This window comes from Thamnophis elegans, chromosome 8, assembly GCF_009769535.1.
Source record: "Thamnophis elegans isolate rThaEle1 chromosome 8, rThaEle1.pri, whole genome shotgun sequence".
In the NCBI taxonomy this organism is placed as follows: Eukaryota; Metazoa; Chordata; class Lepidosauria; order Squamata; family Colubridae; genus Thamnophis; species Thamnophis elegans.
Genome location: NC_045548.1, coordinates 33,971,242 through 33,996,178, shown reverse-complemented (window position 1 = coordinate 33,996,178; position 24,937 = coordinate 33,971,242). Strand labels below are relative to the sequence as shown.

At 41.9% G+C, this 24,937-nt stretch overlaps 1 protein-coding gene across 1 annotated transcript in view; it reads left to right on the top strand.

The window, feature by feature from the left end:
* Window positions 1-24,937, top strand: part of LOC116512309 (desmocollin-2-like) — a 37,563-nt gene that overhangs the window by 1,562 nt on the left and 11,064 nt on the right. Inside the window, 8 exon segments of the mRNA XM_032222741.1 lie at window positions 6,105-6,189; window positions 11,007-11,209; window positions 11,876-11,986; window positions 13,297-13,452; window positions 15,135-15,279; window positions 16,408-16,583; window positions 17,448-17,582; window positions 19,129-19,314. Of these exon segments, the coding sequence (XP_032078632.1) occupies window positions 6,105-6,189; window positions 11,007-11,209; window positions 11,876-11,986; window positions 13,297-13,452; window positions 15,135-15,279; window positions 16,408-16,583; window positions 17,448-17,582; window positions 19,129-19,314 (1,197 nt within the window).

The window sequence follows — 24,937 nt, the reverse complement described above, 5'->3', positions numbered from 1 at the left end:
ATTGATAAATTCAAGAAATAATTTATTGCAATCATAATGAGCTCAGATAGTAATAAATTTTGAGAAATGATTAGTACATTTTACTTATATGTATTTTGAATACGAAGCAGAACTTAAAAATATAATAAACTCACTTAAACTAGGTGTGGTTGCTTATGTTGTAAGAACAAACTCCAGAATTTCACATCTAAGTTTTGAGAGTAAGCATAGTTTGACAGTTCAATTAGTTGGCTGCCCCATATTCTGGAGTGATTCCCTCATCCATATATGACAGGGCCTTTAAAAAGCTGACCTGGCTTCATTGTCCAGTTGGGTTGAGGGATTGAGTGGTGTTTCTTTAGTTGTTTAATTATTATCTCCCTTTTGTATTCTTCATATAGGCACACTTTTTTAGTTTGTGGATTTTGGGGCAGGAAATATTGCTTGATTTGCTGTGTACCATCTCATACTTTGAGTTGGATGTTGCTGTAAATCCATAAATAATTAATTGTTCAAAGAGACTCATTTTTATTTCTAATAAAACATGAAAGTAATAATTATTTTACTAAATCTTTTTACTGGTTGGTGTACTTTTCTATCTGACAGTATATATGAGCAAGGTTGCTGCCTGCTTCTTGCTAAGAATAATGTTTAAATGTACATTTTACTGCACAATTCTGTTATAGTTGTATTCCTAGATCATATACTTTAAATTTATTATGAGAAACAGGTAATTATGATATTTGCATTTATGCTATATAACCCTTTCTCCAACATTATCTTTCTTCAACCAGGTAATGAAAATGGTGATAAAAATGAGTGGTTGAAAATTATCAGAAAATTAATTAGAAAATATTAATAGAATATCATTTTTAGTTTATATAGTACATTCCTAATTAGAATGGTTGAACCATGTTTATTCATAAACATGAAATTCTTCATATTATTCTTATGACATAAGTAACCATGCCGTTGCTTAGTCTAACTTCATAAATAACTAATTTTAATGAACATTTAAGATTATTTAACACAATAAAAATAATGAATAATTTTGTATTAAAACACTGATTATTGAATTTAACTATATGATCTAGTTTATGTGTATCTAGTTATTCTAGATAGAGACCATAAGTTCCAATCCTTTCTTAGACACAGAAGTCAGTTGGATGATTTCCATGCTGGATTGTCTCTTAACCCAGCTAATCTCACAGCTGTGACACGATAAAACTCTAATAAACAAACAAACAAACAAACAAACAAATAAATCATTTATTCCCCTTTCAAGATAATAAAATAGTTTTTTTTTCTTTTTAAGGTGCTTTCTTTTTGTAGCCCTTTAATATTCTTTGCTACTGATAATTTATAAGCAAAGTTGTAATTTGAGTTAATAGTATTTAATGAAATCGTAGTGCGCTCTTAGATTTAAAATTCAATACTTGGCAACATTCCAAGAATGTTAGTGAAACCTCTCTGTTCAAATTAATGAGAAATGTTTACTGTTTATATTAAACACTACTTGTAACTGATTTGCTGACATTCGAAAGCTAAGCAAAATTGGACCTTGTTTATGCTTGATGGGAGACCCGAAAATAACAATAGCAGCAGCACCCAAACCAAAGCAAGATAAAGGCAAACTTTCTCCTGTTCTTCCAAACAAAATTGCATGGATGGTTTCATAAAGAAACTGGACTCAAAAGAGATTCTTCCTTAAAGAGTTTCCAAAGCAGGGAGCATAGCCCATCTCAAGTACAATATCATTTCTGGACATAATATTTTAAGAAGGATTTAGATAAACAAACTAATAGGTTTGGAGAAGGACAAAAAGATAACAAAAAATGGGAAACTAAAGCTATGTGAAAGAAGATTAAAGGAGTTGACATGTTTAGTTTTGAACTGAGGAGAGATAGAACATCATTCTCAAATATCAGAAGGGATGTTATACAGAAAAGGTCAAAAGTCATTCTCTTTTATTCCAGAGTTTAGGACCAGGAATAATGAATTTAACTTACAGTCATTCCTCTTGAATATTTAAAAAAAAACACCTTCCTACGATAAGGAGAACGGGACCAGTTAATCAGAAATATAAAGTGCCCCCATTTATGGCTATTTTTTAGTAGAGTGGAAGAATCATCTGCTCAAGAAGCTTTTAGGAACAAAAAACTTGGTTTTAGTCCTTTTTTCCCATTGCATTCAGTGGTTTACATGCAATTTGCACTTCTCCCTCTCCCAGCCTTTATAATTTTATTATAACACAACTGGATTGCAGGATTTGCCTTTAGTTAGAGCTGAATCTCCTGAATCCCTCCTTAGCATTGAGTGATTAATAAATGTTGAAGGAAAAGAAAACCTTCTTTCTGTAGGAATAAAAAATAACATGCAAATGTTTAACATTTTTAGTTTGTTTTAATATATAATAGGCTATTAAAATCTGTGAGAATATTAAAACTATAGCTCACTGCATTTGAGTATGTTTTATAAATGTGCTGTTGCAGTCTTTTAATAGTCACTAAAATAGCATGAATATTATACCTTGCTACTCTTCCGTAGAATAAGTGGCTGCATAAAGAATACAGAATTGAAATCCTTGTTTCCTAATGGTGGTGCTCATTATCTGTGTTTTCTATTTTGCCAAACCCATATCCTTGGTGGTCTTTGTGAGTAACTATAGCAAAAATACTGGTTTAACCTAAGTGCATAGGATATCTCAACTCATCATGACCTTGTACTGCAACTGCTTACCCAACAGCTTGCTACTGTCTTGCTAGATATGTTTGGGCTGCATCTCTACAATCCTATATAGAGAAGCCTAAAACTACTTCATATGTGCCATAGGTTCCATTCCAGCTCATGATTATATTGCTTCAGTTTAAACTTGTATGTCACTGTTTTCAGTCTCCTCTGTTCTTTTTAGAACAACCCCTTATAGCAGGGGTTGGATGCGTCATGTGCTAGCCCCACCCCTGCCCAGTTTAGTCAAGGGGGAAAAAGTCCCAATATGTCACATGACGCCACCGTGACAATGGGAATTTGATACCTTAAAGCATTAGTCCTGCCTTGGGGTGAAGTCAACTGAGTGACCTTTCTCAGCCCTAGGAAGTGGCAAATCACGTCTGAAAATGTTGCCAAGAAAATGGCAGGAACTTGTCCCTGCAGTCCTGAAAAGTCAAGTCTGACTTGAAGAAGCATGTACACACACACACACACACACACACACACACACACACACACTTTACAGATATATCTTTTTGGAAAAAAGAAGAATGCTGTCGATCTTTTCTCTATAAATTTGACACTTTTCAGTGGATTGGCTCAGTAATGACCCTTATTGCTTACATGTGTTTGGAGATTCTCCATACACACGGAGAAGGTCATGGTTGTCCCAAAGGTACTTTTTCAAGAGGCAACTGGACTTTCTGGGGGTTTTTTTGAAGATGTTTCACTTCTCATCCAAGAAGCTTCTTCAGCTCTGACTGGTAGTCTTCTTGGATGAGAAATGAAATGTTTTCAAAGAAAACCCAGAAAGACCAGTTGGCCTCTTGAAAAAGCACCTTTGGGGCTTAGTTTTCTATAATCAGTTATTGTCCTCTAGGAAATTCTAAATTTCTAATTATAACAGCATTTTATCATGGAAGAAACATAGCTGGCTCTTGACCATTTATACTTACAACAATGCTGAATGGATGATAGTTGTGATTACTTCTCATACTTACAGTTGTAACAGCATTCCCAAAGTCATCTGATTGTGATTTGCAACTTTCCATGCCATCTCCTGACAAACAAAGTCAATGGAGAATTTGGCAGGAAATCACAAGACATAGTCACATGACATCCTCGCTTAATAATATGCATGGTTCTGGCTTAATGGCAACTGGGACTGCTAGAATTGCCATTGCTTAACAGTGCAGTCATGTGGGTTTTTGACTTGCGACCATGTTGCTTAATTGAGTTTCTGGTACCAAATAGTGTTATTAAATGAGGACTACCTTTATTATTGATTAGAGGTCTGGGTCTAATAGTGATTGCAATTTACTTTGGAAAGCTGATGTTTATATCCATCTTGTTAACTATAGCTTTATAGGCACTCACAACGGAGTGACCTCCTAGATCTAATTACTCCTTACTGTATTGATATTCTTCCCAGAAAACAGCTTGAGAAACTTCCCTGAAAACGTTGTTAAAGTATTACAACTATTTTTATTCACTACAATTGGCATCTTTGATTTAGAGCAATGGTTCTCAAACAGTTTGGTCTCAGGACCCTTTTGAATTCTTAAAAATGATTGAGCTTTGGTTTACGTGGGTTATATCAATATTTACTGTATTGGTAGTTAAAACTGAGTATTTTAAAAATATTTATGCATTTGACTTCATGGAGCCAATTGGTCCCTAGTTCTTACACTTTGAGAGCTACTGATTTAGAGCAGATATGGGGAACTTGCTACCTTCCACATATTGCTGAACTTCCATTCCTGGCATCCCATTCCACTGGCCATTCCACGTCAACTGCAACATTAATCCATGTGGTTTATATTTCCTTGTTGTTGCATACAGGGTAGACATGAACGTTAACAGGATTGTTAACATGCAAAATATTGAATGATCAACAAATTGGCTATTAAGAATTATTGTACCACATAGGAAGAATACATCTAAACAAAAACAGTGGACTCTTTCTATGTGCCGTATTACCAGTATTTGATAATACAATATTTAACAATCTTTTTAATAAAGGCGAGAAAAAAAAAACTTTTGAACAAGATGATCAGGTTTTTTGTTGTGTTTGTAGCAATTGCCAGAATTTAAAAAGGAAAACTGCTAATGCTTATTATGAGAATTTGTGAGCCTTCAGTGCTGTTCTATATATTTGTATTTCTCCTTTGTTCTTTAGTTTTTCCTTATAAAATAAGTTATACTTGAAATGGGGCACGATGGCGGTATTCTTGGTGCCGTAATGTAGCTGGAAACATCTGTAGGCTTTTTAACACCAATCAATGGCTCTGTTCAAATGAGTCATACTGTAGGCAAGGCTTCCCTAAAGGAAGTGGCCAAATTAGTTTTGGTTCAACTATTATTTATTTATTTATTTATTTATTTATTTTATTAATAAAATTTATAGGCCGCCCAATCCCAGAGGACTCCGGGTGGCTTACAAAAAGAAGGAAGAAGAGATAATAAAAAGAAAAGACAGATTTAAAATCACCACACATGCATTCGTTTTGATCAGGGCTGGATCTCAACAGTGAGGTCAACAGCCCCAGGCCTGCCGGAATAGCCAGGTTTTAACAGGTTTTCTGAAGGCCATGAGAGTGGGTATAAGAACTGAGTATATTCTTCCAAATCTATTGAAAAAGATGGCCTTGCTATTTTTGTGCCCTGCATTGTGTCCCTTGATGTGGGATGTGTTGCTTGAATATTGACTGGTTTCACCTGCTTGCCCAAACATACTATATATACATAGTTACATTGCCTATAGTATGTTACCCTACACTACTTTCCTAAGAGGTCAGTGGCATAACATTGGGATGTGGTTTGTAGTCCCTATTAAATGTGCATTTATTAAGGAAAATTATAGCATTCCCTTCCATAATGGAAACATAATTTTGTGCAACTATTTCTGCAGGCAATGTTGCTTTGTAAAACTTCTGTATCTTCATGTATTATAACAATATTATTAAACTTTGAAAGGGGTGGAGGTTTTATTATTTTTAACTTTTTAAAAATATATATACATTTATTGGTGGCTATATAAATGATCTAAACTAAATAAATGCATAAAATAAAAAATATAAAGGGTCAGAGTATCATGGAGTCCTGTTAATTTGTTCTGCTTTTACAACAGATGTGTTACAGTTTTTGCTTGTAATATACCGGCTATGTTTTTTATATATTTTCTCTTGGAAATTTCTATGCATGGAGATGTAACATGCATCTAATTCTTTTATACGGAAAAATAAATAGACTAGATTTTCTCTTTCTAATATATGCTTCCTAATTTATAATTCATATTTACTATTTTAAATAATGGGCAAATTGCAGCAGCGATGTGCAAAGTTATATTTATTTCCATTATTTATAATTCTGCAATACAAATATAATTAAATGCTAATTCTTTTGTCTCCATCTAGGTATTAAGTTTATCTTGTGAAGCTTGTAAAAAAGTTACCCTAAATGTGCCTCCAAAACTAAATCCAGATACACTAATTGGCCAAGGTGAGAAAATGGCAAGTTACAAGTTATAATAATTAGAATCTAATATCTGTGGTTATTTTTGCCCCCCCCTCCTTATAACAAGAATTTTTCTTCAAGTATTGTATTCAAAAGAAAATTTTTCTGATTAAAGGGTGAGCCAGGAAAACACAGCAAGGTTTTAGGATCCAAATTTAAAAATACATATAATGAACAGACCAAATTTCAGCTTGGGAGAAAGTGTACTAAAATTACAATTTTTACCTGAAATAAATAGAATTAACTATTTACTTCCTTCTACCTTGGCATATATTTTGAATTCCAACGATCATTTTCTTTTATTTATTTTCTGCAATTCATTTGCTGCATTCAGCATTTCTGAGCAATGTTTAACCAGGTGATATTCATTTAAGATTTATTGTTTAGAGATAATTTAAGCCAAGGTAAATAGATAAAATAGATATTTAAAGATGGATTCCGTTTTTTGTTTTTTTTGTATGTCTGTCTATTTATCTGTGGTCAAATGTATTATGTATCTGATATGATTTCCAATCTCATCTTCCTACCCTTTTCAAGTTCTGGGTGCCAATATATTTAAAAAATAACAGGCAGAGTTATACAGATTGTTTAGAGGATCGAGCCCCCTCAGGGACTACCAGCGGACTCTTATTCCCACCCTGAGTTCTTTCCCCATTTGGGTGGACTATGGGGATTTTCACGGCCGTTTGCCTATTCTTATTGTTAAAAACTCCCTACCTGCCTTATTGGGGCTTGATTGGTTTCCTGCCTTGGGGTTGTCTATCGGGGGGGGGTGCATAGGGTGGTTCCCTCCTCCCTGGAAGATGTCCTCACAGAATTCTATGACATCTTCGATGGCCAGCTGGGTTCTTACAAGGGCACTCCCATCTCCCTTAAGCTCAACCCCCAGGTTGCTCCAATTCGGCTGAAGGCTCGCAGGGTGCCTTTTGCCTTGAGGGCCAAGGTTGATGCCGAACTTGATAAGCTTCTAGCGCAGGGCGTACTCAAACCCGTCGACCACTCACGATGGGAGACCCCGATCGTGGTCCCTGTCAACCCAGACGGGTCGGTGCGGATCTGCGCCGACTACAAGTCGACTATCAACCTTGCCCTCCAGGCAAACCCCTATCCAGTCCCTGTGGTGCAGCACCTGCTCCATTCCCTGGGGTGGGGCTGCACATTTGCAAAACTGGATATGGCGCAGGCCTACCAACAGCTCCCGGTGGATGACGATGCGGCGGCTGCCCAGACCATCGTCACCCATCGTGGGGCTTTTCGTTGCCGCCGCCTCCAATTCGGCGTTTCCGTGGCCCCGGGGATCTTCCAGAGCCTCATGGAGCGGCTGTGCCATGGGCTCCCTGGCATGGTTCCGTATTTCGATGACGTTCTGATCGCTGCTTCCAGCCGCTCAGAACTCATCGAAATGCTGAGGAAGGTCCTCCTTCATTTTAGGGGCGCGGGTTTAAAACTCAAGCGCAGCAAATGCTCGTTTGCTGTCAGTACAAGCTGCCGCTGACATTAGCCTGTGATGCCTCCCCCTACGGTTTGGGGGCGGTCCTGAGCCATGTCCCCCCAAATGGCTCAGAGGCCCCTGTGGCTTTTTACTCCCGGACACTCTCCTCAGCGGAGTGCAATTACAGCCAGATAGACAAGGAGGCTCTGGATGCAGTGTCTGGGGTTAAAAAGTTTCACGACTATTTGTATGGTCGGCACTTTACCCATGTCACTGACCATAAGCTGCTCCTTGGGCTTTTGGCAGGCGACAAGGCGACCCCCCCCCCAATCCTCTCTCCCAGGATGACGCGCTGGACGGAATTCCTCGCAGCGTATTCTTATACGCTGCTCTACCGTCCAGGCAAGCAGCTAGGGCATCCTGATGCCCTTAGCTGCTGCCCCCTGCCGGAGGCAGACCCGACCCTGGTGCCCTCCCAATCGTAATAATAATAATAATAATAATAATAATAATAATAATAATAAAATATATAATTAAAAATTTGTATGCCGCCCAATCCTGTAGGACTTAATATGTAGATATTAAACGGGGGGGGGACAGGACTGAGCCCTGCGGCACCCCGTATTTAAGGGGCCTAGGGGTTGACCTCTGTCCTCTGAACAACACAGACTGCGACCTGCCAGGGAGGTAAGAGGAGAACCACCGCAAAACGGTGCCTCCCACTCCCACCTCTTCTAGCCGCCGCAGAAGGATACCATGGCCGATGGTATCGAAGACCGCTGAGAGGTCAAGGAGCACCAGGATAGAGGAATGTCCTCTATCCCTGGCTCGCCAGAGATCATCGGTCAGCGCGACCAAAGCGGTTTCGAAGCAGTAACCAGGCCAGAAACCAGACTGAAAGGGATCTAGATAATCCGCTTCATCCAAGGTCCGTTGTAGTTGGAAGGCCACTACCTTCTCAACAACCTTCCCTACAAAAGGGAGGTTGGAGACTGGACGATAGTTTTTAAGGACAGCTGGGTCCAGAGAAGGCTTCTTAAGGAGGGATCTCACCACCGCTTCCTTCAAAGGTTGCGGGAAAGATCCCTCCTGAAGAGAGGTGTTCACGATCCTCTGGAGCCAGCCTTGTGTCACCTCTCTGCTGGTCGAAACCAACCAGGAGGGACACGGGTCCAGCAAACAGGTGGCGGCACTCATCGCTCCGATGGCGTTGTCCACTTCCTCAGGAGTGACAAGCTGGAACTCACTCCACAAAGTTTGATCAAGGCCCTCCCTCAGCATCTCTACTGGCACTGTCCAAGTGGAGTCAAGGTCCGTCTGAATCTGAGTGACTTTGTCCGACAGAAACTGGGCAAATTCCTCAGCTCTTCCCTGTAAGGGTTCCCCCACATCCCTCCCTTTCAGGAAGGAGTGGGTTATCCTAAGCAGGGCATCCGGGTGAGATTCTGCGGACGCAATAAGAGTGGAAAAATGAGTACATTTTGCCGCCCGTATCGCCACTAAATAAGTCCTAATAAAGGCTCTTAGTAGTGTTCGGTCGGATTCGGAGTTACTAGCCCTCCAGCGTCGCTCTAGGCGTCTCTTTTGGTGCTTCATCTCACAGAGTTCCTCGGTAAACCAAGGTGCTCTCCTGGATCCACTGCCGCGGAGAGGCCGCAAAGGCGCAATCCAATCTAATGCCTCAGCCGCCGCTATATTCCAGGCAGCGACCAAGGACTCAGTCGGATTGTGGGCAAGGGAGTCAGGTATCTCTCCAAGCTCTGTCTGAAATCCCAATAGGTCCATCAGGCGCCTGGGGCGGAACCATTTAATCGGCTCCACTCCCTGCAGTGGGGGAGCAGCTTCCGAAAATCAAGCCTCAGCAGGAAGTGATCTGACCATGACAAGGGCGAGATCTCTATCCCCTTTAGTTCCAGATCATGTCTCCACTGTCCCGAGAGAAACACAAAGTCGAGTGTGTGTCCTGCTGTATGAGTCGGACCCTGAATTACCTGGGTCAAGTCCATGGTTGCCATGGAAGCCATGAACTCCTGGGCCCCATCGGAGTGTTCACCAAGAGATTGCAGGTTGAAGTCCCCCAGTACTATAAGTCTGGGGAACTCAACCGCCAGTCCGGCTACTGACTCTAGGAGCGCAGGCAGGGCTGTTGTGATGCAGCTGGGAGGTAGGTACATCAAAAACAAGCCCACTTGACCCCCCAGGTCCAACTTCACAAGGAGGGACTCACACCCGACAGTCTCTGGAGCAGGGATCTTGCGAGGAACTAATGATTCCCGGATAATAGTTGCCACTCCCCCACCCCTTCCCTGATGTCGTGGTTCGTGGAGCACCTGAAACCCTTCTGGGCACATTTCTGAGAGGGGGACTCCTCCCTCATGGCCCAGCCAGGTTTCAGTAATACATGCCAGGTCTGCCCCCTCATCTAATATTAAGTCCCGGACGAGGGGAGCTTTATGAATCACAGACCTGGCATTTAGCAACAGCAACCTGAGACCAGGGCCTTGACTTCCCTTGTCACCTGGTCGTTGAGATGAGCTTACAGGGCCGGAACAAGGGATAGCTGTGACGTAGAGAAACCTCCTTCCCCGGTAATGGCTAGCCCTGTAGCTCCCATCATACCTGCCCCTCCCAGTTGTAACCACGATGCTCCGCCCGCCCCCATCCCCATAGATCCCCCCCTTCTCCCACGGTCCCCGTTCTTCTCGGCAGGCCATTCATACCATGCGCTCTAGGATGAGAGGCGGATCCGGCCCCCATCCACTTCTACTTCTGTACTCAGTGGAGGGGGCTCCAGGCCGCACTCTCAATCCCCTCATACATACCGGCCAAACATTCTCCGCATACATACCCCACTATAGCATTAAAAACATACAACAATACAATAAAATAGAAAGATGAATTAAATTAATTTAAAAGAACGTGGGATCACTCAACTACATGCATACCACACACATTTCATATACAGAAAGTTCGCGCAGATGTTAATATTAGTATTGTGCAAAGTCTATAAGGCGGATTTGTAAAAAGTTCAGGTAGATGGAGATCAGTGGTGATAAGGAGGGAGAGTAATACGTCTTCCCTCCTTCCTGTGCACTAGAGTGGTGTAGCAAGGGGGTCCAAAAAGTCAGCGGTGATGAGGGAGAGTAATTCATCTTCCCTCCTTCCTGTGCACTAGAGTGGTGTAGCAAGAGGGTCCAAAAAGTATGAGGATTATAAGCAGTTTTGTTATACTTTGATTTATACATAAAATACATAATGCACTTATGTACACAGTGTAAAATGTTTAGGTTATACACATGTATCTTTGGTCTATTTGTGTGATATTGAGAATGATGTTTTTTTAACAACTTTCTTTTCATCTTTTTATTAGTAAATCTGAAAGGGTGTCTTAGAACTCCTCACCTAATCGGTACCAGTGACCCTGATTTCGTAGTTCTGGAAGATGGTTCAATATTTACAGCAAATACAGTTTCTTTGTCTTCTGGAAAGAAAACATTCACCATATTGCTCAAGAATTTGCAAAATAGTCAACAAAAGCAAATCCATGTTAATTTACTGTCACGTTCTCCAAAAGTGAGTGGCTTGGAATTAGTTGTTATGAAAGTTAATTCACTGAAACTGATTCTAGGAAAATCCTGATATTTGATTTTTGCTACTCTATCCTCATTCATATGTAAATCAGCTCTTCCAAACCTGGTAACTTCTAAATTAATCAGTCAACATTAGCCAGTTTCAGAACTGACACCCTGATGCGGATGGATCATATTGTGGAAATTTGAATTAGTCAAAATGCTTGACATCAAAACATTCTTCTAGGAGTTTTAACTGATGAAATGCAGTGAGTCTGTAGACATGAGGTTCCTTCTGGGATCTTGGCAATGTGTGAATGTTAAATGTATGATGTATTTAAAAGGACATTGTATAAAGGAAAATAATAGAGAGACAACAATATGGCTTTTTCTGACAGCCTTAGCAGTTCCTATAAGATAGCATTATAATATATAGTTTTAACATAAGTTTTTAGCATTCCTTTAGCTATAGATGAAAGATAAATTCTGAGTTTATCTTGTTAAAATTATTGTGTCGGACAAAGAATGATGATAGTAAAGACATTCCATGAAAAAAGTTTATTTGGGCCACTGAAAAATATAAGTAAATAAGTCAGCTGAAAATACTAGAATAAATTATATATTTTGCAAATATATTACTATTTCTTGATTGTATATCTTTTGAACTTAGACACATAAAACAGGAGAGATAGTTCTTAGACGCAGTAAACGAAGATGGGCTCCTGTACCAACTGTTATAATGGAAAATTCACTGGGACCTTTCCCAATGCAAATTCAGCAGGTAAGTTAATAGGTTTCCTCTTCCTATTTTAAGTAAGGATACATGTTATTTGCAACCTGTATGTAATACAACAAGTCTCATGTGTAGTCACACAAATATTAGTATGATACAAATCTAGTTTTTAATTTCCTTTTTTATTTTGGCACCACCTTTCTAGAAGAATGGTGTATTCAAACTCTGTAATGAAAGAATACAATTACCAATTTGCTTATCATTCTATTTCCAATTAAATTTTGGTAGATAAGGAAATTCCACTTTTGAGGATACATGCATTTTTTTCAAGAATTATGACACCTTGTTTCATGTGTCCTTGTTAGATAAATACTAGTATATCTGACTCACATTTTATGAGTTGAAGCTATCGGCAGACTTCATCTACTCTACTGAGATTGAACAGCACAATAACATAAATTGATTTTGCAGTTTCGAATGAGAATAGTTGCTGTATGTGTAGTGTCTACTAAGATTTCTAAGAGCTTTTGTAAGAGATGGATTTTTAAATTATTTTCCTGATGCAGATGTGTGGTAAACATCTAGTCTGACATAGCTCTCAAACACAATAAAGGAAAGTTTAGCAGCAAAACTAGTTTGTTTACAATCTAAATCACCAATAATGCTTGTAATTTTTGAGGTGTATTTTGATAGGTGTACTGTTAATGCTGCAATGGTTAAAGTAGATCAAACCTTCCAAATAGTAAATGTATATCAGTGTTTAATTTACACACATACACACACACACACACTACAGTTGATATTTAATATAATATTGATAAAAAATTGCAAAGTGCATTGAATTTTTTTCTAATATGAAAAGGTCTTTATCTTTGAACTCAATACCAACTTATTCTGTATTATTATTTGTAAGTACTAAAAAGGGAAAATGCTATTTGGAAAAATAGGAAAACTATGGATATTTTATCTCTAACTATCCCCTTCTCTGTACACCAACTATTTGCAGTGTATATGAATATTTAAATTTCCTTAAAACCATATTATGTGTTTATATTTGCCTTCTTAGTGTACATCAAAGCAAACAATATAAAATTAATACATGTATCCATCATGGGCAATATGTAGCCCTTTAGATATTACATTCTAACTCTTATCTACTTTAACTGCTATCTGAAGCAATGAGGAAAAGGATGTTACAATCCAGCAACATTTGAAGGACTATGTTATCATCTTTTGGCATATATACTGAATACTTTTTAAATGTTTAAATATTTTCTGTGGAGGAGAGGATTGTTTTACTTCAGTTTTGGGATGTAGGATATAGTTATGTTTTCTTTTTCCCCTCCATTTTTTTATAGCTATCTTCTGATACAGCTCAAAAATACAACATTACCTATTCCATTGGTGGTCCTGGTGTGGATCAACCACCACTAAATTATTTTTACATTGAAAAGGAAACCGGAAATCTCTTTGTTACTTGTCCAATAGATCGGGAGGAATATGCGGAATTTCAGGTAAGAGTCACAATTTTATCATTTTCTAAACTATAGGTTTGTCCTCCATTCATGATAGCAGTTGGGACTGGTTAATTGATGTGATTCTAAAGTGCATATCATGTGACCAAATCACTTAACTATGGCAATTCCGGCAGTTCTAGTTGCTATTGTTAAGTGCATCACCATGGGTCATTAAGCAAGAATGTCACATGGTCAACCATTATGATTTCCCCATTGAATCTGCAAAAAAAAAAAAAGAGGTCACAGTGAATGATGGATGCTCCACTCTCATAATTACAAGCTGATGCCCTGGATCACAATCACATGATTGTGCGGATACCACAAAAGTTGAAATGCTTAGGAATGACTTGTTCATGTTGCCAATAATTAGAAGAAAATCAAAATTTAGATTTTATGAAACTCAGAAAAGCAGTTGCATCCCTTGGAGACGCTATTTAAAGTTAATCATACTAATACATTTCAGAAAGGACCTAGCTGGTAAGCTATTATTACTTCTCCACCCTTGTTGCATTTTCTGATAGCCATCCAGCAGTTCTGATTAAGATCCCTTAATCTCTGTTGGAAGGGAGGACCCCTGGGAACATCTGCTGGGCCACTGTAAGAATTATTCAGACTATCTGATGGATAGCATCATTCAAATATGACATGGTTTGTTGATGCAATCTAGGATAAGCTTCAGCTGGTGATTCCTGAGGAAGTAGATAGGGTTCTTTGTGCTGTCAGCTCAGCTACCAGTGTCTTGAATCAGAGTCCTTCTTGCATCATAAAAATGATCAGGGAGGTGACCTGCATTTGGGTCCATGCTGAGGCATACGCCTCTTTGACAGAGAAGGGGTGGTATCTCCTGTCTTGAGAGAAAAGGTGTTGCATGTCCTCCTCAAGAAGCTGCCCTTGGGTTCAGTGGTTCTCAATAAGTACCATCCAAACTCCAGACTTCTAATTCTGGGGAAGGTTGTTGAGAAAGTGGTTGTCCTTAAGTTGATGAGTACACTGGAAGAAGCAGATTATAACTATTTCAGTGAGATTTCAGGCTGGGATTTAGTAATGAGGCAGCTTGGTTGCACTGTAGATGTCTTGTGGTGGAAGCAAGATGAGGATGGTACATTTGTGTTTGTGCTCCTTAATCTCTCAGTGGCTTTGTTATCCCTATCATGACGTCCTTCTGAGCTGACTTCATGACTTAGTGATAGGGGACTGAGTTATGATGCTTCTCTTCCTTTCTGGATAATTTGATTTTACAAGGTGGTGCACTCTGGTTTCCTTCAGTGAAACTAAGCTATGCCAGATGTGCGTCTTCTCTGTCACAGAGTCTGCAGTCTGGAATGAAGCTCCCTTTGCCCCCAAATCTACTGATGTTTCATAGGGTGGTGAGACTTGGATTTTCACCCAGATTTTTAGCTAGGATAGTTGAAGTCCGTACTGAGCACTCTGTAATGGTTTCATTGTTGCACACTTTTGTCATCTTTTGCTCTTGTCTTTCTTAACATATGGCTTTATTTTTCTGTTGCTTTTTAGTTTGTGAACTGTCCAGAGTTATGGAAGTCTGTTTGTATGCAAATTAAATATGTAAATCAATAAATACTAAGGTTTGTGTGCAAGGAATGTTAATTGTTAAAAGAGATCAGCAAAGAAAATCAATTCTGCATGGATAGCAAATTAAAATACTTTCTTTTTTACAGATAGTTTGCTATGCAAAGACATTAGATGGCTACACACCAGAGATTCCACTTGTACATATAATCCGAATTGAGGATGATAATGATAATCCTCCAATTTTTAATCCTGATACAGTTACTTTCTGTATTATAGAGAATAGCAGACCTGGTAAGCATACATATAATTTGAAAACATTTTAGTTTTATATTCTGTTACCAATTTAATCCCTCGTGGGACTGCAGTTTAATGGATAAGATTCAGCCAATGAAGAGTGAATAGTTATTGAACCTAGTTTCTAAAAGAATGATTATGTCAACTCTTTGGCATTAGATAGTTTAATAAATAAAAGTACACTAATTACATATAGTTATTAATATTTTTATGTGGAATGAAGCCATAAAATTCTCTACCTTGGAATTTCAAGGTAAAATTTTCTACCTTAGAAACAGTCACAGGTAACCATTTCTACCTTGAAAATATCTTCACCTTAGTATCTGAGTCACTGTATATCTGTGTTGCTCAGAGACTATTATCCTCTAGTGCTTTGAAGTTCCTTGGATCCTCAATAGCACAGGTGGCAAACTGGCATCACATTGCTGTCACATGACGTTTCGTGATGTTTTTTCTCTTTGCAGAACTGGGGTGGGCATGGCCTGCATGTGACGTATCTGGCCTGTGGGCCACCAGTTTGACACCCCTGCTCAATAGAATTTTGTTTCTGATGATTTGGGTCAGTTTCATACATTACTGAATCTTTTTCTGACTCCATAAATAAAAAACTAAAGAAGCTTCTGTTATTTGGAGTTAGGGTTAGAACATGAAAGTTTGTATTTAGATCATATGTTTTGATCATAATGTGAACAGTGAAATCAAACTTGTTATTAATTTGCTGAATATTTTTTATTTTTTTATTTTTAAGCATCCACTGTAATATTGTAGCGAAATTGACAGTCAGAAATGCATATATAACCTTCATTAAGCATTATATGCACTTGAATAAGCAGTTTCCCCAAAATTCTTGTAGCCATTTTAAATGTGTTGTTGATGAAAACACGACCAATTTCATGCAGCATGATAAACCACAGCTTTGGTAAAATGAGCAAGTCTGGATTGAAGAAATGTGTATGAGAAATTGTAGAAATTTGTATGGAAAGAAGGCAAATGGAAATGTCCTTATTGCATTAATTTAAGTATTGCTTGATAGGTAGCATATATACAATACCAAATCGAAGCTATCTCTCTTATAATAATGTGAGAAGCATATTATGGTAGACTACTGCATTTTTCCCCATGTAGATACCTTCATTGGGCAAATGATTGCAACAGACAGAGATGAACCGGGCACACTGCACACTAAACTGATGTACACAATTGTGGGACAAACTCCTGCTTCACCTCGAGGTGGCCCTTTATTTAAAGTACACAAAGAAACTGGTGTTATTTCTTTGCAGAGTGCATTCTTGGACAGAGAGGTAATCCCCTCCCCCCCAAGCCTAATGTTGTTGTTCTTTACCTTTGCAACTTTCAGGGACAACTTTTAAAGAGGGTTTGGAAACAGAATTCTGCCTTTAAACTATAGATGTGAAGTGGTTTTAAGGAATGTATAGTTTCTTTGTAACAAACGTTTTATTGCTCATGGAGCCAATTTGAACTGCCAGATTCTTAAGCATGTTGCAGATTTGATTGATGGGGCTAACAAAATTAGATTCATGTCCTTTATCTTGACTTGATTGAAAGATGGTGGATAAAATATTTGTATCTGAAGTACAGTCAAGGGCATATGCAAATTCTCTGGGCTGCACTTTCAAAGAGAGTATGGGAAGCAAATGAATGCTTGGAAATGGGTTGGTAAGTCAGTTGCTAGCCAGGGACATAGAATTGGAAGAAAAAATGTCCAATAGAAAATGGTTTGAGGAAGAAGATTGCAATATTCCATATTGACAGCTTATACTTTTGAGATAATTACAGCGTTAAAGAGGACCTTCTGTGTGTTGTAAGGCTATTCATTCCACGAAGAGCATGCCCATTAATAATACATTGGTAAAAGCTATTTTTCTTTTTCTGCCATACTAACATATGTTAGTATTTTAAATAGATTTCTGGAATTCACAGAAATTGTCACTAGTATGCAATTGGTAGCGCAACAATATATAAAAACTATTGCAGTCTTACCCAACTTGACCTCTTCTATAATGACTTCTAGTGTATGTGTATATGTATATGTATATTTTAAAAACCCCATGATTCATTACTCTTTATAATTATAAATTGCATGTAATTTACTTGGTTTTTAAGAATAAACAAACAATATTGATGTCTACAATGCTCTCTTTCAGAAAATAGATAAATACACAGTATTAGTGGAAGCAAGAGATATGGGAGGTCAGAAATTTGGTTTATGCAACACTGGAACGGCTATAATTGAAGTTGGTGATGCAAATGATCATGCCCCGATGTGTGAACATGGTGTGGTATGTCTGACATGTTCAAGTTAATTTCTTTTACTTTTGTCATTATCTCTGTGTGTGTGTGTTTGTATAATATATATATGTATATGTATATGTGTATATATGTGTATATATGTGTATATATGTGTATATATATGTGTATATATGTATATATGTATATGTATGTATGTGTATGTATGTATGTATGTACGTACACATATGTATATAGCATGCTTTAATCAATTCCTGATTGGCATAGTATAGAGAGTAAAAAGAATGGCTTTGAGGAAGAGAAGGGAGATTCTTTACCAAAGATATGTGAAGGAAAACATACATTATATCTGGCACATGTAGAAAGCATACTGTATGCAAACATATCAGAGCAATATTTCCAGGTGTAAAACAGAGAGGAGGGGGAGCACAGCCAGACTTGCAATTTTATGTCAGCTTTATGAAGCCAAGAAATAAATTCAATAGACTTTCCTAATTCCCTTCTACCCCTCCGCCCCCTTTATTTTTGACAGATAAATAAGCACAGTTGAAGCTGTGCATGGAACTCAAATATTGATATGATTTTTGAATTGTATTTTAACTTGTAAACTGGCCATGCCAGAAAAACCTCACAGAAAATGATTGCCCCAAGGAAACCTACAACTTGTTAACTTGTTTATTAAGCCATGATTCCTGTCCTCTTGGTTGCAGAGAAAACAAATGATCTCCCCCAAACCACTTCCATGTTTAGTTTGGAATGGATTAATCTACAAATAATATATAACAAAGCTAAAATTTGAGATCAGTAATAGAGCTAAGTGAAGGAGGGGGAGAGTGTAATTAGGAAGGGGTTTCATTTTTTTAAAAAAAATCCTTCAAGCCATTGTTAGATTCCTGACGATTACCTGAGAAGTCTCTGCAGACTTTTTCTTTTTTTTTTGCAAGATTTCAGTAGTAATTTGCTCTGATATTGTTCCTAAGTCTTAGAAAGAGTGAATGGTCTAGGGTCACCCACCTGGCTTTGTGCTTAAGGCAGGAACAGAATTCATACTGTTTGATTTATATATAGTCTGTATAGTTATGCACAAAAGCAAATAGAGTGCTGTCTGGGATTATTGCATCTTGGAATAAAAATTGCTAGGTATCCTGGCTGTTCTAACACCGCTTATCTCCAATGGCTGTTTAAGGACGCATAGTCCATAACTATAGCGCAGATGGCTAGATTCTGTGCAGAAGCACTGGGGATTCATCAGAAATACCTGTCTAATCTACCATAGCTGCTTTAGACAACATATGTGTCAAACCCTTTGCACTGCTTATTCCTTTGCATTTTAGTATTTAATTGACTAAGGGCCTCATAGTTTATGAATTGTTATTTTAGTACACTTAGGCCATGTGTAATGAACAGACTGGATTTAAATATAGATTTTATTTATTATTTTATTCTAGAATTTTTAACTGAATATTCACTGAGTGATTTTATTCGTTCTGGTATATGACTAATAAAATTGATTGATTGATTGAAGAACAACATACTTTGCATAATGAAATTAATCTATGAACATTTTGCTAATTTCAGTATGAAGTATTTATACTTGAAAACACAGTTAATGCAGAAGTAACGAAAATTGGTGTGACAGACAAAGATGTACGAGGAACTCCAGCCTGGCACGCTACTTTCAATATTATAAGGGGAAATGAAGATGGTTCTTTCAAAATTGAAACAAACCGGGATTCAAACATTGGTACCTTATGTATTAAAAAGGTAATAAGGAAAAAGATTATGCAAAATGTTACAGGATATGTATTTCTACCTTTATTGTATTACGAGTTGTACTCCTATTTTGCATTATTGAAGGTGGCAGTGGTTTCATGATACTTTAACACTGCTAACACTGTAGTTGTATAGTTTCCCCTAAAAGTTTAGTTGCAATATTTTTTCAGTATTGAATTTTCCAGGTAGTTGTGTTTTCTATATTGGCTATATATTTTAGTTTTTTCACTATTTTTATTATAAAGCTGATGTAGTTTTATTTTATGAACATTTGAATACACAGTTTTTCTTTACGCTATTCCAATTTCATGGCTGAGTGCTTTATATTGGTTTTCCAATGCCATAGTTCTATTATTACACAAAGCTATGCCCAAGAGGAAATAGGAGCAGGTTTGCAGAAATGCAAGGAAATAATAAGAAAACAAACCTGAACTTGCTTGGTGGCCATTGAACTTGGCTAGAGAAAAGGAATCATAAATGGAATCTTCTTTATGCTATCCTGTTTTGTTACAGTTCTACTTGTTTTATCCAGGGCATTAAAGTTACCCAAGCTACCTCTTATTCCTAACCAAAACGACTTCTTGGGGCCAAATAAAAATATTTTATTGATGAAATGTTCTTTTTATTATAAAACAATTGCCTTTGAGACAGGGAAAAAGATAGAATCAGAAGCACTTAAGCTTTTTTTTTTTTTAAACTCTCAGCACCTCAGTGAGTAGGTGATGGTAAACAGTTATTCTCCATAGTGAGGGGGGAGGAGTATCCAGAATGGGTTTGACCTTATCCTCTCGTGATTGGTTGAGTCAGATAAGCTCTTTGGGCTCCGCCCCCTGGAGGTGAGCCTGCCCAGTTTCTGACTCAAAACGATCGTGAGAAGTTGCTCATTCGAGAGCTCCAGGAATTTACTAGGATCTAAGGAAATTCATTTGGACCGTCGAGTTTTGCCTCCCTGCTTCACACACAGCCTCCTCCTGCAGGATTGGGACTGCCACTAGCCCCCCTGGGGCGGCAGGCTGCCCTGGACACTGAGGAGATCCGAAGACTCTCAGTGAGGAGCTTGGCCGGGCAGCAAGGGCAGAAGCCTCTAGCAGGCAGCCCCAACCGCTGAGGCTTGTAAGTCGCTGGAGCGCTCCGTTGCTCCCCTCAAGGGTTGAGCGACGAACCAGGGCTTTCAAACGCCCTGGAGCGCCGTGCTGCCTCCACGTGGCCAGAGGATCGTGAGGAAGCCGAAGAAGCTGTTCCTGGCCACAGCGGCATCGGAGGAGAGGCAGGAGGAAGAGAATCCGGCTGGGAGCGCACGTGCAAGCTCTCAGGAGCTCGCCTCACTTCAGGCACTTTTAAATTTCGCGCCCCTTTGCAAGCCGGTCGGCGCCATTTTGAAGCGGGAGGACCCACGTGGTCCAAGATGGCGGCGCCCAGCAACTACCAGGAAGGAGAGTCCCAGGCAGTTGCAAGCAGGGACTGCAGCCCCACCGGAGGGGCAGAAGAACAAGCACCCAGGTCAGTGGCTTCCCCAGAGACCTGCCCGAGGAGGGGGGGGGGAGAGGAAAGGCTAAATGCAAAACCAAGCACCTTTTCCCCAGGGCAGATCCAGAGGAAGGGAGGAGTCACAAGCCTCCCAAGCCCTCTAAATACGAGCGGAGGAGGCATAAGGCTTTAGAGAGGCTTTGCAACCAAGCAGCCAGCCATCAGAACGCCCCAGGCAAAGGGGGGGAAAATCCAGGCACTCCCTTATCCAGCGGAGGCTCAGGGGAGAATCCAGCCCTGCCAACAAGGATCCCTATAGACACCTCGGGGCTTTGGGGGCTCCACTCAGGGGTGGCAATCCCCTATCACCCCTACTGTGGGGGCAGCCTTGCCTACTGGCTTTCCCCTTTTGGGCAGCCCCCCCCCCCTGCTCAGGGGGGCTTCAGCCCCAACCCAGCGCCTCCCACAGGGGCCCCCAACTTCCAGAATTAATGATGCAGGCTTTTCAGCAATGCATGGCTGCAGCATTCCAGCAGCCACAGCCTCAGGGGGCCCCCCTCCCCCCCACCCCCAGGGCTCCTGAATTCCCAGAGGCCCAGGAGGAAGAGATTCACAGCTCCTCAGATTCATCCCAGGAGGACAGTGACAATGAAAGTGAGGAAGGCGAGCTCAGAGAACTCAAGCTATCAGAGGATGAAGGCATGCCTCCTCCTAAACCCACATTCACTGGGTTGTTCCAGCCCTCACTGTTTGAGTCCCTGCTCTTCAAGGCCAAGGCAACGGTCAGCTAGGCAACAGAGCAGCGGAGGCCACACCCCAACGCCAGGGCCTCTCAGCAGAGAACATCTTTGATGAGCAGGCCATCGAGGCAGACACTGTTCCTACGCCCAAGACCTTCCTAGGCTTGATAAGACGCCAATGGGCATCTCCTACAAAGGGCCCCTCACCCTCCTCTTCAGACAGGATTGTTCTTTAATGTGGACCAAGAGCTGGCTAAGCTACTTGCACAGCCCACCATAGATGATCCAATCGTGGCTCTTCATACATCCACCCAACATGCCTGGGGAGCCAGAGGATGCCTTGAAGGCGGAAGACAAGAAGGCAGACCTCACCTTGCGAAGGGGCCATTTAGCAGCGGCCTGGGCTGTGAAAGCATCCACCACAGCCTCTTCATCATCAATCTTCCTTGCTGTGGCTGCAGGAGCTACAGCACGCACCCCCATAGCAGATGCCGGTCACATCAGGACATCAACAGGCTGGCAGCGGCCATCCAGTTCTCATCGGATGCCACCCTGGCTGCAGCCAGATTTGCTTCCAGGGCAATCGCATCGTCGGTGGCATCACGCAGACTGCTGTGGCTTCTACAGTGGCAGGTGGAGGTTCGTCACAAGTGGCGCCTGGCTTCAGCCCCCTTCACAGGGGACTCCCTCTTTGGCTCGGCTCTGGACCGGTTCCTGGTTGAGAACAAGGACAGAGGAAGGTCCTCGCCACTGCCCAGAAGAAAGGCAGCTTCAGGTCAACTCCATACCCCAGACGCTCCTACTCCCGGTGGTCAGGACTCTGGGTCCTTCTTTCGGGGTCAGGACTTCCTTAGGGGTCAGAGGCAGGTTTCTCAGGAAGGCAGGCAGTATCAAGGGGGATTCCCTGCTAGACAGAGGTACCCAAGACAGACAGCAAAGAGGCAGGCAACAGAAGCGGCCCTTTCGAGGGGGCGGAGGAGGCGGAGGGGGGGCGCTCCTTCCGCAAATATAAAGCTAGGCCAGCGTTCTCCCCATTGGGGGGTGCTTAGCGCATTTCGCTGACCGATGGGACCTCACCTCCTCTGACAGATGGGTGCAGAAGACCATCAGGCATGGCCTTTCACTCGAATTTCTTTCCAGTCCCCCGAGCTTCTTCCGGATATGTCCGGTTTCTAAGAACCCGACCCGGAGGCTGTTGATGCAGGAAGCCATCCAACACCTGTTGGAGATCAGGGCGATCCAGCCAGTGCCTCCAGAGCAACAGGGTCAGGGCACTATTCCATCCTGTTCGTCATCCCCAAGGCCTCTGGGGCTGGAGAGCGATCCTTGACTTGAAACGCCTGAACCGTTTCCATTCGCTATAGGAGGTTCAAGATGCACTCCCTACACTCTATCTTGGAGGGGGTTAGACAAGGAGGACTTTCTCACTTCTATAGACCTCACTGAGGCCTATCTGCACATCCCCATTGCCCAGGATCACCGTAGGTATCTCAGGTTCTGCTACATGGGTCACCACTATCAGTACCGGGCCCTCCCCTTCGGGCTGTCTTTGGCCCCAAGGGTATTCACAAAGGTAATGGCAGCGCTGGCAGCGCACCTGAGACAGGTCCCGGTGCGCATCCAATGTTACTGGATGATCTGCTCCTGCAGTCATCCTCCTTTAGGGGCACTCTGCGAGACCTAGACATCACCATGACAGTCCTGAGGGACCATGGTTTACAGTGAACCTAGCCAAGAGTCACCTCCACCCTCTACTAGTCTGATTCACCTAGGAGCCAGAAATAGACACCCAGGCGGGCATGGTCTTCCTGTCACCCGACAGACAGATAGCGCTTAGACAGCTAGCCTCCTCGATAGCCAGGAAGCGCAAGGTTCCCTAGCACTCTGTCTAAACTACTAGGCACCATGGTCTCCGCCATTGGCATCGTCCCGTGGGCTCGCCTCCACACCAGAGATCTCCAATGGTTCCTCTTGCCATTCCAGCGAAGGCGCACGAGCTGTTCGCAGACCAAGGTACTTCTCCCGCTAGACGTCTCCCGCTCCCTGGCTTGGTGGACATCCCCAGCGATCACAAAGGGCGAAACCTTCTGGACACCAGACCGCTGACGGTAACGACGGACGCCAGTCTGAGTGGGTGGGGTGCCCATCTGCTGGCTCAGATGGCGCAAGGAGAGTGGACTCAGGCAGGAAGGGCCTCACAACATAAACTGGTTGGAGCTCAGGGCGGTCCGCCTGGCTCTGTTACGGTTCCAGAACTCGGTCAGGGGCCAGCACATATTAGTCCTCACAGACAATATCACCACCAAGGCTCACATAAACAGACAGGGGGGGACAAGATCAAGGGCCCTCATGAAAGAGGCCAAACGTCTGGGTCAGTGGGCCGAAAGGAACCTCCTGTCTTTGAGGGCAGAACACATAGCGGGGGTGGACAACACCAGGGCCGACTGGCTCAGCCGGGCCGAGGTGGCAACTCAGAGTGGAGGCTACAGACTGCAATATTCGAGGAGGTGGCCGGCGCTTCGGGCGCCCGGAAGTCGATCTGTTCGCCACTCCCTCACACTCAGCTCCCGAGGTTCTTCTCCAGGTACCGGACACGGGGGGCGGAGGGGACGGACGCTCTGCGGAGCTCATGGCCCAGGGGTTCTTTTGATGCCTTTCTCCCTTGCCCCTGATTCCCAGGGTCATACGGAAGATCCTTCAGGAGGGGGCGGAAGTGGTTCTGTTGGCTCCTCATTGGCCCCGGAGGCCTTGGTTTGCAGATCTCCAGTCTCTGTCGGTGGAGAGGCCCTGGAGAATTCCCCAGGAGAGGATATCCCTCAGCCAGGGGGCGCTGGAGCACCCGGATCCTCAATGGCTCCAGTTGACCGCTTGGCGGTTGAGCGGAGCATCCTGAGGAAAGACCTCTTCTCCCCCGGGTGATAAGGACTATCCAGGCCGCCCGCAGGCCCTCCACAGAGCGCATCTATGGCTCCACATGGCGGGCCTTTGACTCTTGGTGCAACTCCCGGGGTTCACCCCAACCAGGCTACGGTGCCCTCAGGTTCTGGACTTCCTCCAGGCGGCCTGGATAGAGGGTTAGCGCCCTAACACAATTAAGGAGACAGGTCTCAGGCCATCTCATCAGTTCTCCTGTGTGGGCAGAAACCAAGCCTGATGCACACACCCCATGGTCAGGCAATTCCTTAAGGGGGCCTCCAACCTCAGACCACCTACGGTACACAGGTACCCTTCCTGGGATTTACACAGGGTATTGGACGCTCTAACGGGCGCCCCATTTGAGCCATTACAAACAGTTCCCTTAAGTTCCTGACCCTGAAGGTGGCTTTCCTGGTGGCCATCACTTCCGCCAGTGCGGATATCCGAACTGCAGTGCTGTCCCACCAGGGAGGATCTCTGTGTCTTCCACC